General features: G+C 49.6%; 2 protein-coding genes across 2 annotated transcripts in view; both read right to left on the reverse strand.

The window, feature by feature from the left end:
* Window positions 1-382, reverse strand: part of LOC144506219 (protein Shroom2-like) — a 191,346-nt gene extending 190,964 nt beyond the window's left edge. Inside the window, exon 1 of the mRNA XM_078232079.1 lies at window positions 36-382. Coding sequence (XP_078088205.1) covers window positions 36-233 — 198 coding nt within the window. The 5' untranslated portion in view covers window positions 234-382. The remainder of the gene's footprint in view (window positions 1-35) is intronic.
* Window positions 1-14,202, reverse strand: part of wdfy2 (WD repeat and FYVE domain containing 2) — a 187,790-nt gene that overhangs the window by 14,664 nt on the left and 158,924 nt on the right. The gene's annotated exons all lie outside the window — the stretch shown is intronic.

Genomic DNA, 14,202 nt, shown 5'->3' on the forward strand with positions numbered 1-14,202 from the left:
ACAGGAGTGAGTGAGTGAGGAGAGGCAGCTCTTACCTTGGTGATGAGCAGGGGTTCTTTGTGTTCGCGTCCCCCTCGCAGGCTGAATCCCCAGGGCGCTCCCCCGCTCAGAGCCACCTCCACACAGCGGCAAGCCTCGGCTCCCCTGCGCTCCGTGCCCGGGAGCTGCTCGCCCATTGCCGGCTGCTGCTGCGGGCCAGCCGCTCCCTTTGTGCGCACACCTTCCCCGGGCATGGGGAGGAGAGCGGCTCCGGGCTGCGGGCTCCAGCCCCGTGCTCCGGCTCCAGCCCCGGGCTCTCCCTGTGGCCGGGGGGAAGCTCCCTCGGGCGGTGTGAGATTAGCAGCGATCAGTGTGTGTGCTGAGTCCCGGGGCCAGCTACCTTCCACCTGCAACACACTGGGACAACTTAGCAACTCCTCCCCTCTCCCAGCCCCTAGCCAGCCTCTAGCACAGCTACTCACTCACCCTGCTGGGCACTGCCACACACAGCAACCCAACACACACACTGAGTGGCCATTCAGCCCAGCCAGGACCCCTATCCTATCCGTGCCCCCAATGCTATCCATGCCCCCCAATCCTATCCGTGCCCCCAATCCTATCCATGCCCCCCAATCCTATCCGTGCCCCCAATCCTATCCGTGCCCCCAATCCTACCGTGCCCCTAATGCTATCCGTGCCCCCCAATCCCATCCGTGCCCCCAATCCTATCCGTGCCCCTAATGCTATCCGTGCCCCCAATGCTATCCGCGCCCCCAATGCTATCTGTGCCCCCAATACTATCCGTGCCCCCAATCCTACCTTGCCCCTAATCCTATCCATGCCCCCCAATCCTATCCATGCCCCCCAATCCTCTCCGTGCCCCCAATCCTATCCGTGCCCCCAATCCTATCCATGCCCCCCAATCCTATCCGTGCCCCCCAATCCTATCCGTGCCCCCCAATCCTATCCGTGCCCCCCAATCCTATCCGTGCCCCCAATCCTATCCGTGCCCCCAATCCTATCTGTGCCCCCAATCCTCTCCATGCCCCCAATCCTACCTTGCCCCCAATTCTATCCGTGCCCCCAATCCTATCCGTGCCCCCAATCCTATCCGTGCCCCCAATCCTATCCGTGCCCCCAATCCTATCCGTGCCCCCAATCCTATCCATGCCCCCAATCCTATCCGTGCCCCCAATTCTATCCGTGCCCCCAATCCTATCCGTGCCCCCAATCCTATCCGTGCCCCCAATCCTATCCATGCCCCCAATCCTACCTTGCCCCCAATCCTACCTTGCCCCTAACCCTATCCGTGTCCCCAATCCTATCCGTGCCCCCAATCCTATCCGTGCCCCCAATCCTATCCGTGCCCCCAATCCTATCCGTGCCCCCAATCCTATCCGTGCCCCCAATCCTATCCGTGTCCCCAATCCTATCCGTGCCCCCAATCCTATCCGTGCCCCCAATTCTATCCGTGCCCCCAATCCTATCCGTGCCCCCAATCCTATCCGTGCCCCCAATCCTATCCATGCCCCCAATCCTACCTTGCCCCCAATCCTACCTTGCCCCTAACCCTATCCGTGTCCCCAATCCTATCCGTGCCCCCAATCCTATCCGTGCCCCCAATCCTATCCGTGCCCCCAATCCTATCCGTGCCCCCAATCCTATCCGTGCCCCCAATCCTATCCGTGCCCCCAATCCTACCTTGCCCCCAATCCTATCCGTGTCCCCAATCCTATCCGTGCCCCCAATCCTATCCGTGCCCCCAATCCTACCTTGCCCCCAATCCTATCCATGCCCCCAATCCTATCCATGCCCCCAATCCTATCCATGCCCTAACTGGCACAGGGTCAATAAGATTAAGGAGGTAATTGCGTGGCTCAAAGAGTGGTGTGGGAGGAGTGGGTTTGAATTCATGGGACATTGCCACCAGTATTGGGGAAGAGGGGGCCTGTTCCGATGGGATGGTCTTCATCTGAATCATGCTGGGACCAGAGTCCTGGCGAATCGTATAACTAGGGCTGTAGATAGGTCTTTAAACTAAATAGTTGGGGGGAGGGTTCAGTTGTGTGGAAAATTAGAAAATCAAAGTTAAAGGAGAGGGTAGAAGGGCGGCACGGTAGCACAGTGGTTAGCACTGCTGCTTCACAGCTCCAGAGTCCCGGGTTCGATTCCCGGCTCGGGTCACTGTCTGTGTGGAGTTTGTACATTCTCCTCGTGTCTGCGTGGGTTTCCTCCGGGTGCTCCGGTTTCCTCCCACAGTCCAAAGATGTGCGGGTTAGGTTGATTGGCCAGGTTAAAAATTGCCCCTTAGAGTCCTGGGATATGTAGATTAGCGGGTAAAATATGTGGGGGTAGGGCCTGGGTGGGATTGTGGTCGGTGCAGACTCGATGGGCCGAATGGCCTCCTTCTGCACTGTAGGGTTTCTATGATGATTCTATGAAGTGCAGGTTAATAGAGCTGGGGGCTCAGGAGAGGTTAGTAAAGTTTCCAGACCACGTAATAGAACAGAGAGTATAGAAGGTGGCAGGAATCTAACCTCAGGCAGAGCAAAGAAGGTGACAAGTATGAGAAGGAGGTGGTCAACACGGAGGGTGTTGTACCTAAATGCACGCAGTATACGGAACAAGATAGATGAGCTTGTTGCGCACATTGAAATTGGCCGGTACGATGTTGTGGGCATCACAGAGACGTGGCTGCAAGGGGATCAGGGCTGGGATCTAAATATCCAAGGATATGTGTCCTATCGGAAGGACACGCAAATGGGCAAAGGGGGCGGGGTTGCATTGTTAGTAAGGAATGAAGTTAAATCGATAGCAAGAAGTGATATAGGATCAGAAGGCATAGAATCTCTGTGGGTAGAGTTGAGGAATCGCAAAGGTAAAAAGACCCTGATGTGAGTTATGTACAGGCCCGCTCGCAGTTGTCAGGATGTGGGCAGAAAATAAATCAGGAGATAGAAAAGGCAAATAAAAAAGGCAATATTACAATAATCATGGGAGACTTCAATATGCAGGTTGACTGGGAAAATCAGGTAGGCAGTGGATCCCAAGAAAACAAATTTGTGGAATGTCTAAGAAATGGGTTTTTTTGGAGCAGCTTGTGACAGAGCCTACTAGGGAACAGGCAATTCTGGATTTGGTGATGTGTAATGAGGCAGATTTGATTAGGGAACTTAAGGTGAAGGAACCCTTAGGGAACAGTGACCACAATATGATAGAATTTACCCTGCAGTTTGAGAGGGAGAAGCTAGAATCAGATGTAACGGTATCACAATTAAATAAAGGTAACTACAAAGACATGAGGGAGGAGCTGGCCAGAGTTGATTGGAAAGGGAGCCTAGCAGGGAAGACAGTGGAACAGCAATGGCAGGAGTTTTTGGGAGTTATTTGGGAGGAACAATAGAAATTCATCCCAAGGAGGAGAAAACATGCTGAGGGGAGGATGAGGCATCCATGGCTGACGAGGGAAGTCAAGGACAGGATAAAAGCAAAAGGAAAAAGCATACAAAGTGGCGAGGATTAGTGGGAAGCCAGAGGATTGGGAAGCCTTTAAAAGCAAGCAGAGGACAACTAGAAAAGCAATAAGGGGAGAGAAGATGAAATATGAGTGTAAGCCAGCTGGTAATATAAAAGAAGATAGGAAGAGCTTTTTTTCCATATATAAAAGGTAGAGGCAAAATTTGGACCACTGGAAAATGAGGCTGGAGAAGTAATAATAGGAAACAAAGCAATGGCAGAGGAACTGAATAGTTACTTTGCATCAGTCTTCACGGTGGAAGACACCAGTGGGATGCCAGAGCTCCAGGAGAATCAGGGGGCACAGGTGAGTGCAGTGACCATCACTAAGGAGAAGGTTCTGGGGAAACTGAAAGGTCTGAAGTTGGATAAATCACCTGGACCGGATGGACTACACCCCAAGGTTCTAAAAGAAATAGCTGAGAAATTGTGGAGGCGTTGGGGTGATCTTTCAGGAATCACTGGAGGCAGGAAGGATACCAGAGGACTGGAAAGTATCGAATATAACATCGCTGTTTAAGAAGGGAGGGAGGCAGCAGATGGGAAATTATAGGCCGGTTAGCCTGACTTTGGTCATTGGCAAGATTTTAGAGTCCATCATAAAAGATGAGATCGCAGAGTACTTGGAAGTGCATGATAAAATAGGACTGAGTGAGTACGGCTTCATCAAGGGGAGGTCATGTCTGACAAATCTGTTAGAGTTCTTTGAGGAGGTAACAAGGAAGTTAGATAAAGGAGAATCGGACGTGATGTATTTAGATTTCCAGAAGGCCTTTGACAAGGTGTCGCAAAGGAGACTGTTAAATACGTTAAGAGCCCATGGTGTTATGGGTAAGATCCTGGCATGGATAGAGGATTGGCTGACTGGCAGAAGGCAGAGAGTGGGGATAAAGGGGTCTTTTTCAGGATGGCAGCAGGTGACTGGTGGTGTGCCTCAGGGGTCAGTGCTGGGACCACAACTTTTCACAATATACATTAACGATTTGGAAGGAGGAACTGAAGGCACTGTTGCTAAGTTTGCAGATGATACAAAGATATGTAGAGGGACAGGTAGTATTGGGGGAGCAGGGGGGCTGCAGAAGGACTTGGACAGGTTAGGAGAGTGAGCAAAGAAGTGGCAGATGGAATACAATGAGGAAAAGTGTGAGGTTATGTACTTTGGAAGGAGGAATGGAGGCATAGACTATTTTCCAAATTGGAAAATGTTCAGGAAATCAGAAACACAAAGGGGCTTGGGAGTCATTGTTCAAGATTCTCTTAAGGTTAACGTGCAGTTTCTGTCGGCAGTTGGGAAGGTAAATGCAATGTTAGCACTCATGTCGAGAGGGCTGGAATACAAGAGCAGGGATGTACTTCTGAGTCTGTATAAGGCTCTGGTCAGACGCCATTTGGTGTATTGTGAACAGTTTTGGGCCACATATCTAAGGAAGGATGTGCTGGCCTTGGAAAGAGTCCAGAGGAGGCTCACAAGAATGATACCTGGAATGAAGAGCTTGTTGTATGAGGAACGGTTGAGGACTCTGGGTCTGTGCTCGTTGGAGTTTAGAAGGATGAGGGGGGATCTTATTGAAACTTCAGGATACTGCGAGGCCTGGATAGAGTGGACGTGGAGAGGATGTTTCCACTAGTTGGAAAAACTAGAACCAGAGGAGACAGCCTCAGACTAAAGGGATGAAGCTTTAAAACAGAGATGAGGAGGAATTTCTTCAGCCAGAGAGTGGTGAATCTGTGGAACTCTTTGCCGCAGAAGGCTGTGGAGGCCGGATCATTGAGTGTCTTTAAGACAGAGATTGATAGGTTCTTGATTAATAAGGGGATCAGGGATTATGGGGAAAAGGCAGGAGAATGGGGATGAGAAAAAATATCAACCATGATTGAATGATGGAGCAGACTCGATGGGCCGAGTGGCCTAATTCTGCTCCTATGTCTTATGGTCTTCTGGTCTAATCCGTGCTCCCAATCCTATCCGTGCCCCCAATCCTATCCGTGCCCTCAATCCTATCCATGTCCCCAATCCTACCCATGCTCCCAATGCTATCCATGTCTCCAATCCTATCCATGTCAACCTCCCAGCCAGCCAGCCCTAGCCCTGCAATGTTCCCCTCCCACTTACTATTCAACCTGCTTCCACCACCCTTTCAGCCAGAACATTCCACATCAGCAAAACATAGAAAATAGATTTGATTTGATTTTGATTTGGTTTATTATTGTCGCATGTATTAGCTACAGTGAAAAGTATTGTTTCTTGCGCGCTATACAGACAAAGCATGCCGTTCATAGAGAAGGAAAGGAGAGAGTGCAGAATGTAATGTTACAGTCATAGCTAGGGTGTAGAGAAAGATCAACTTAATGCGAGGTAGGTCCATTCAAAAGTAGACTTACATTCACACTGCAATGAAGTTACTGTGAAAATCCCCTGGTAGCCACAGTCCGGTGCCTGTTCGGGTAACACTGAGGAAGAATTTAGCATGGCCAATTCACCTAACCAGCACATCTTTCACACTGTGGGAGGAAACCAGAGCACCCGGAGGAAACCCACGCAGACACGGGGAGAATGTGCAAACTCCACACAGACAGTGACCCAAGCCGGGAAGTGAACCCTGGTCCTTGGCGCTGTGAGGCAGCGGTGCTAACCACTGTGCCACCAGTGTTCCCCTTCCACTTACTGTTCAATCTGCTTCCACCACCCTTTCTGCCAGAACATCTGTAAACGTTGGTGAGAGTCGTAGCTGACATGCCAAATTCAAAAATAGAAGCAGGAAGTTTAACATTTATTGATTAGTGTCACAAGTCGGCTTACATTAACACTGCAATGAAGTTACTGTGAAAATCCCCTAGTCGCCACACTCCGGCACCCTGGGCCTGGTGAAACGTGTCATTTACAGGTCCAGGCAGCGGGCGATCGAGGGGGCCGTCCATCCCGACTGTCTGCCCCTCTACCGCGGCTACGTTCGCGACCAGGTGTCCCTGGAGAGGGAGCATGCGGTGTCCACGGGTGCGGTTGACACCTTCCGCGCCCGTTGGGCACTGCAGGGGTTGGGGTGCGTTATCGACCCTAATAATCACATTTTAATTTGATGTTTTTAAGTTTCCTTTGTACTTTGATTTTTGTTCGGGCTGTTCCCCCTCCTTTTGGGGAGCTGCCCCTTTTACTTTGTCCTGACTTAATTTGAGTTTGTTTATTCGGTTTGACCTAAAAAGAGGCCACAATCCGGCACCTGTTCGGGTACACTAAGGCATGATTGAGATGGCTAATGCATCTAACCAGCACGTCTTTCGGAGAGGAGAAGGCCATTCGGCCCTTCGTTTTGATCATGGCTGATCTTCGAATTCAATATCCTGATCTCCCCCCATTCCCCCCCATATCCCTTGATCCCTTTAGCCCCAAGAGCTATATCTAATTTCTTCTTGAAATCAGACAACGTTTTGGCGTCAACTACATTCTGTGGGAGTGAATTCAACACATTCACCACCCTCTGGGTGAAGAAATTTCTCCTCACCTCAGTTTTAAAAGGTTTACCCCTTATCCTCAAACTATGACCCCTAGTTCTGGACTCCTCCAACATCGGGAACATTCTTCCTGAATCTACCCCGTCTAACCCTGTTAGAATTTTATAAGTTTCTATGAGATCCCCTCTCACTCTTCTAAACTCCAGCGAATATAATCCTAACTGACTTAGTCTCTCCTCATATGACAGACCTGCCATCCCAGGAATCAGCCTGGTAAACCTTTGCTGTACTCCCTCTATACTGAGGACATCTAATGAAAGTAAGAAAATTGTTTCTTCTGCGGGTTATCTTCACCAGTATCACCTCTGTTCATTTACTTTGCACAGTTCATAGAATCATGGGAACGTTTAAGACTTATCTAGACAGCCATATGAACAGAGTGGGAATGGAGGGATACAAAAGAATGGTCTAGTTTGGACCAGGGAGCGGCGCGGGCTTGGAGGGCCGAAGGGCCTGTTCCTGTGCTGTATTGTTCTTTGTTCTTGTTCTTTGTTCATAGAATCCCTAGAGTGCAGAAGGGGGCCATTCGGCCCATTACGTCTGCGCCAACAACAATCCCACCCTATCCCCGGAACACCACGTATTTACCCTGCTAATCCCCCCCAAAACTAGGGTCAATTTAGCATGGCCAATCACCTAACCCGCATATCTTTGGACTGTGGGAGGAAACCGGAGCACCCGGAGGAAACCCACGCAGACACGGGGAGAATGTGCAAACTCCAAACAGACAGTGACCCAAGCCGGGAATCGAACCCAGGTCCCCGGCGCTGTGAGTCAGCAGTGCTAACCAGTGCGCCAGTGTTGGGAAAATAAAGATTTTATGAGGCCTCATCAGACAGCAACTGGCCATCCTGATCTCCCTGATCAGACTCGACATGTTAACTCTGTTTCTCTCTCCGCTGATGCTGCCAGACCTGCTGTGTTTATCCACCCCTCCCCCTCCCCCTGTCAAACTAGTGCCACGGGTGCATGGGTGTTATACATCCACACAAGATGGCAGACAGGTCTTCAATTTAACCCTCTCCTCCAAAAGACAGCAGCACAAACAGTGCGGCACTCCCTCGGTGCTGCAGGTGATGCACTCAATTGTCCAGAGTGAAACTTGAGCCCCTAAGCCACAACTAATCAAGAACGACCTCTGCGCCTCCACACAAGAAGCTCCGTAAAATCCCTATGATGCAGAAGAAGACCGTTCAGCCCACCTTAACTCCTGGTAGCTCATTCCAACCACTCTCTGGGTCATAAAGCTTCTCCTGAATGGTAAGAGAGGTGACAAAATCTTTGTCCACAAGGTGGATTCAGGAAAAAAACAGGAAGCAAGGGAATTTCAGTGCTCGGGTAGCTGAAGGCAACTGAAGACACAGCTGCCAATGGTGGGGCAAGAGGGACGGAGATGAGGAGACATTTCTTCACCCAAAGAGAGGTGAGCCTGTGGAATTCATTACCACAGGAAGCAGTTGATGCCAAAACATTGAATGTATTGAAGAGGCAGCTGGATATAGCACTTGGGGCGAATGGGATCAAAGGTTATGGGGAGAAAGCAGGATTAGGCTATTGAGTTGGATGATCAGCCATGATCGTAATGAATGGCGGAGCAGGCTCGAAGGGCCGAATGGCCTCCTCCTGCTCCTATCTTCTATGTTTAAAAGGATTGGGGGCACACAAGAGGCTAATGCAAAATGGTATGGCCCTAGACAAAGCTCCCCAAATTGTTGGTAAGATCCGGTTAGGAACCAATAATGTTTTGATAAGTGGACAAAATTTGAGATTCAATCACTTGCTAAGGGATAAAGCCACAAGAGTCCACCTTGAACAAACAAAAAATACATTTTGCCATATAAGGTCAGAATGATAAAGCCATTCACAATATTTATCTTGCACTCTACTATTCAAGGTTTATACGAGGTACATGTGGAATAATAGACAAACGGGGGCGGAGCACATCACTAAACACATTCAATGGCAAACGCAACCAAGACAGATCCCCCGGATTTTTCAACAAACCATCCAGATGTCAGTAAACACTGTGAGAGCTACAGGTTTTTAGGTGTCCAGATCACCAACAACCTGTCCTGGTCCCCCCCCCCCCCATGCCGACACTATAATTAAGAAAGCCCACCAACTTTTGCAGAAGACAAAGGAATTTGGCATGTCAGCTACATAGAACATAGAAAGCCACAGCACAAACAGGCCCTTCGGCCCACAAGTTGCGCCGATCACATCCCCACCTCTAGGCCTATCTATAGCCCTCAATCCCATTAAATCCCATGTACTCATCCAGAAGTCTCTTAAAAGACCCCAACGAGTTTGCCTCCACCACCACCGACGTCAGCCGATTCCACTCACCCACCACCCTCTGAGTGAAAAACTTACCCCTGACATCTCCTCTGTACCTACCCCCCAGCACCTTAAACCTGTGTCCTCTCGTAGCAACCATTTCAGCCCTTGGAAATAGCCTCTGAGAGTCTACCCTATCCAGACCTCTCAACATCTTGTAAACCTCTATCAGGTCACCTCTCATCCTTCATCTCTCCAGGGAGAAGAGACCAAGCTCCCTCAACCTATCCTCATAAGGCATGCCCCCCAATCCAGGCAACATCCTTGTAAATCTCCTCTGCACCCTTTCAATGGCTTCAACATCTTTCCTGTAATGAGGTGACCAGAACTGCGCGCAGTACTCCAAGTGGGGTCTAACCAGGGTCCTATAAAGCTGCAGCATTATCTCCCGACTCCTAAACTCAATCCCTCGATTAATGAAGGCCAGTACGCCGTACGCCTTCTTGACCGTATCCTCCACCTGCGAGGCCGATTTAAGAGTCCTATGGACCCGGACCCCAAGGTTCTTCTGATCCTCTACACTGCTAAGAATGGTACCCTTCATATTATACTGCTGCTTCATCCCATTGGATCTGCCAAAATGGATCACCACACACTTACCCGGGTTGAAGTCCATCTGCCACTTCTCCGCCCAGTCTTGCATTCTATCTATGTCTCGCTGCAACTTCTGACATCCCTCCAAACTATCCACAACACCACCTACCTTGGTGTCGTCAGCAAACTTACCAACCCATCCCTCCACTTCCTCATCCAGGTCATTTATGAAAATGACAAACAGCAAGGGTCCCAGAACAGATCCCTGGGGCACTCCACTGGTCACTGACCTCCATGCAGAGAAAGACCCCTCCACAGCCACTCTCTGCCTTCTGCGGGCAAGCCAGTTCTGGATCCACAAGGCAACAGCCCCTTGGATCCCATGCCCTCTCACTTTCTCAAGAAGTCTTGCATGGGGGACCTTATCGAACGCCTTGCTGAAGTCCATATAGACCACATCCACCGCTCTTCCTTCGTCAATGTGTTTGGTCACATTTTCAAAGAACTCAACCAGGCTCGTAAGGCACGACCTGCCCTTGACAAAGCCGTGCTGACTACTTTTGATCATACTAAACTTCTCTAGATGATCATAAATCCTGTCTCTCAGGATCCTCTCCATCAACTTACCAACCACTGAGGTTAGACTCACCGGTCGGTAATTTCCCGGGCTGTCCCTGTTCCCTTTCTTGAATATAGGGACCACATCTGCAATCCTCCAATCCTCCGGAACCTCTCCCGTCTCCATCGACGATGCAAAGATCATCGCCAAAGGCTCCGCAATCTCCTCCCTCGCCTCCCACAGTAACCTGGGGTACATCCCATCCGGTCCCGGCGACTTACCAACCTTGATGCCATTCAATAGTTCCAACACATCCTCTTTCTTTATGTCCACATGCTCGATCCTTTCTGTCCACCGCAAACCAGCAGTACAACCACCCAGATCCCTTTCCACCGTGAATACCGAGGTAAAGTATTCATTAAGCAGCTCCGCCATTTCTAACGGTTCCACACAAACTTTTCCCCCTTCACCTTTTAAGGGTCCTATGCCTTCACATCTCATCCTTTTACTCTTGACATATTTGTAGAAAGCCTTGGGATTCTCCTTAATCTTACCCGCCAAGGCCTTCTCATGACCCCTTCTCGCTCTCCTAATTTCCTTCTTAAGCTCCTTCCTACATCCCGTATACTCCTCTAAATCCTTAACACCTCCTAGCTCCCTGAACCTTCTGTACGCCTCTCTTTTCTTATTCACCAGGTTCATCACAACCTTCGTGCACCACGGTTCCCGTACCCTACCAACACCCCCCTGTCTCATCGGAACGTTGTCATGCAGAGCTCCAGACAAACATTCCTTGAAAATCCTCCACTTTCCTTCGGTACTTTTCCTCAAGAATGCCTCCTTCCAATTTACCCGTCTAATTTCCTCCCTGATGACACTGTATTTCCCTTTGCCCCAGAGAAACACTTTCCTAGCCTGCCTGATCCTATCTCTTTCCAATGCTATCGTGAAGGAGATAGAATTATGATCGCTACAACTCTCACCAACTTTTACAGATGCACCATAGAAAGCATTCTTTCTGGTTGTATCACAGCTTGGTATGGCTCCTGCTCTGCCCAAGACCGCAAGAAACTACAAAACCCAATCCATCACGCAAACCATCCTCCCATCCATTGACTCTGTCTACACTTCCCGCTGCCTCAGCAAAGCAGCCAGCATAATTAAGGACCCCACGCACCCCGGACATTCTCTCTTTCACCTTCTTTTGTCAGGAAAAAGATACAAAAGTCTGAGGTCACGTACCAACCGACTCAAGAACAGCTTCTTCCCTGCTGCCATCAGACTTTTGAATGGACCTACTTCGCATTAAGTTGAACTTTCTCTACACCCTAGCTATGACTGCAACACTACATTCTGCACTCCCTCCTTTCCTTCTCTATGAATGGTATGCTTTGTCTGTATAGCACACAAGAAACAATACTTTTCACTGTATGCTAATACACGTGACAATAATAAATCAAATCAAAAAAATGAGTCAACCAATCGCATTGAAACTCCCTCTCACGAGAGGGAATCCAGTCTTCCCGTTCAAAGGTCGAACATAGAAATTCTCTCCAAAGGTTCCTCCAACTTGGAAGGCCTCCACAAAAGCCCACCTCAAAGGGTTTCAGTCTCACCTCCTGAGATTCCGTTCCCCAGGATTCCCAAGTATGCACCTCAAATACCAACTCACAAGCACAATGTCAGCTCTATGGCCAAGCTGAGCAGAACACCATCGTTCCAAAGGGCTACCTTGGCCCCAATAGCCCAAAGCACAGAGCCGCCAACCTTTCTGCTGCCTTCTTGGAACTTGAGGGCTCCTTCTTATCCTTCTTCACTTAAGGTCCACTAACCACAGCCATTTTCCTACTTGGAATCGCTTTCTCCGCTCCTTACTTTTGAACTTATCTGTGACCTTTTCCTGTCCGCTGCCTGGAATTCATGTCTTGATGGTTCTTTGCTCCAGGTCACATGACCTGGGTTTGCACGCAGTTACGCACAGGTGTGCTGGGCCCAGTCCACGTATCTTCAGCGTGCTCTCAGGCTGCACGCACACGGAAACTCTGCACGCTGGTGAAGGGTCACTCCACAAATGCTGTCAGACCCGCTGAGATTTTCCAGCATTATCTGTTTCAGATTCCAGCATCCACGGTATTTTGCTTTTAACGCTGAGGGAGCCTGTCGGGATTTGAAATTCCCGACCACCGTCTCCCAAAGTATCTGACTTTCGTATCACAGACACTGTTGGGGCAGGACTGTAGCACTGGAAGAGTTGAGAGAAATCGGGAAGGGAAGGAGGTTTATTGCACCAAAGTCTCAGCAAGCAAGGGAATAAGTCACGATGTTAAATCAAACTCCATCACTGCTGTGGTAGAGGCAAAACCTGACTGGCAATTTCACACATCGAGTTCCAGGAAAGATAGAATAGAATCCCGACAGTGCAGAAGGAGGCCATTCGGCCCATCGACTCTGCAACGACCACAATCCCACCCAGGCCCTATCCCCTAACCCCACGTATTTACCCTGCTAATCCCCCGATACTAAGGGACAACTTACCATGACCAATCAACCTATCCAGCACATCTTTGGACTGCGGGAGGAAACCGGAGCACCCGGAGGAAACCCACGCAGACACGGGGAGAACGTGCAAACTCCACACAGACAGTGACCCGAGGCCGGGAATCGAACCCGGGTCCCTGGCGCTGTGAGGCAGCAGTGCTAACCACTGTGTCACCATGCCGCAATAGATAGGCAAGGATTTGGGGGACAACATGTTCACAATTTCTTTGGAGTGAATAGAGGTCGGAGATGGGACAGTAGCTGGCTCAGACATGGGCCAAGAGTGCATCTTTTTGAGATGGGTCAAAGATGGGAGTTTTAAATGGAGGGGCTCAGTACACGAGGAGAGGGGACTGTTTAAAAGTAAGGTGTCGCCCATTTAAAAGGAAGATAAGGCAAAATCTTTTCTCTGAGCGTCATGAGTCTTTGCAATTCTTTTTCTGAAAAGAGTGAGGAAGCAGAGTCCTTGAATATTTTTAAGGGAGAGGTGGATAGATGCTTGGGAAGCAAAGGGAGCGATAGGTTATCAGGGATAGGCAGGATGCAGATTTGAAGTTACTATCAAGTCAGCCAGGATCTTATTAAATAGCAACGCAGGCTCGAGGGGCCGAATGGCCCCACTCCTGCTTTTTGTTCGTAGATATGTTTGTATGTAATGTTTACCTATATCAGCTAGCACAGCGGAATAGGATCAAGAGAGCAGGAAATGGGTCTCATTTGCAAGATGAGCTGAGAGGGAGCAAGAGGGACGATGCGTAGAGGCGGCACAGTGGTTAGCACTGCTGCCTCGGAGCGCCAGGGGCCCGGGTTCGATTCCCCGGCTTGGGTCTGCACATTCTCCCCGTGTCTGCGTGGGTTTCCTCCGGCTGCTCCGGTTTCCTCCCACATTCTGAAAGACGTGCTGGTTAGGTGCATTGGCCATGCTAAATTCTCCCTCAGTGTACCCGAACAGACGCCATAGTATGGTGACGGGGGGATTTTCACAGTAACTTTGAAATGGGGAACCGTGGGACAAAGAAGGGTTGTGGCAGAGACAGCGAAATGGACAGTCTCAATCCTCACAACAAACATTTTTTGATTTGATTTATTATTGTCACATGTATTAACATACAGTGAAAAATATTGTTTCTTGCGCGCTACAGGGACAAAGCATACCACTCATAGAGAAGGAAAGGAGAGAATGCAGAATGTAGTGTTACAGTCATAGCTAGGGTGTAGAGAAAGATCAA

The sequence above is a fragment of the Mustelus asterias genome, chromosome 17 (genome assembly GCF_964213995.1).
Source record: "Mustelus asterias chromosome 17, sMusAst1.hap1.1, whole genome shotgun sequence".
NCBI classification, from domain to species: domain Eukaryota; kingdom Metazoa; phylum Chordata; class Chondrichthyes; order Carcharhiniformes; family Triakidae; genus Mustelus; species Mustelus asterias.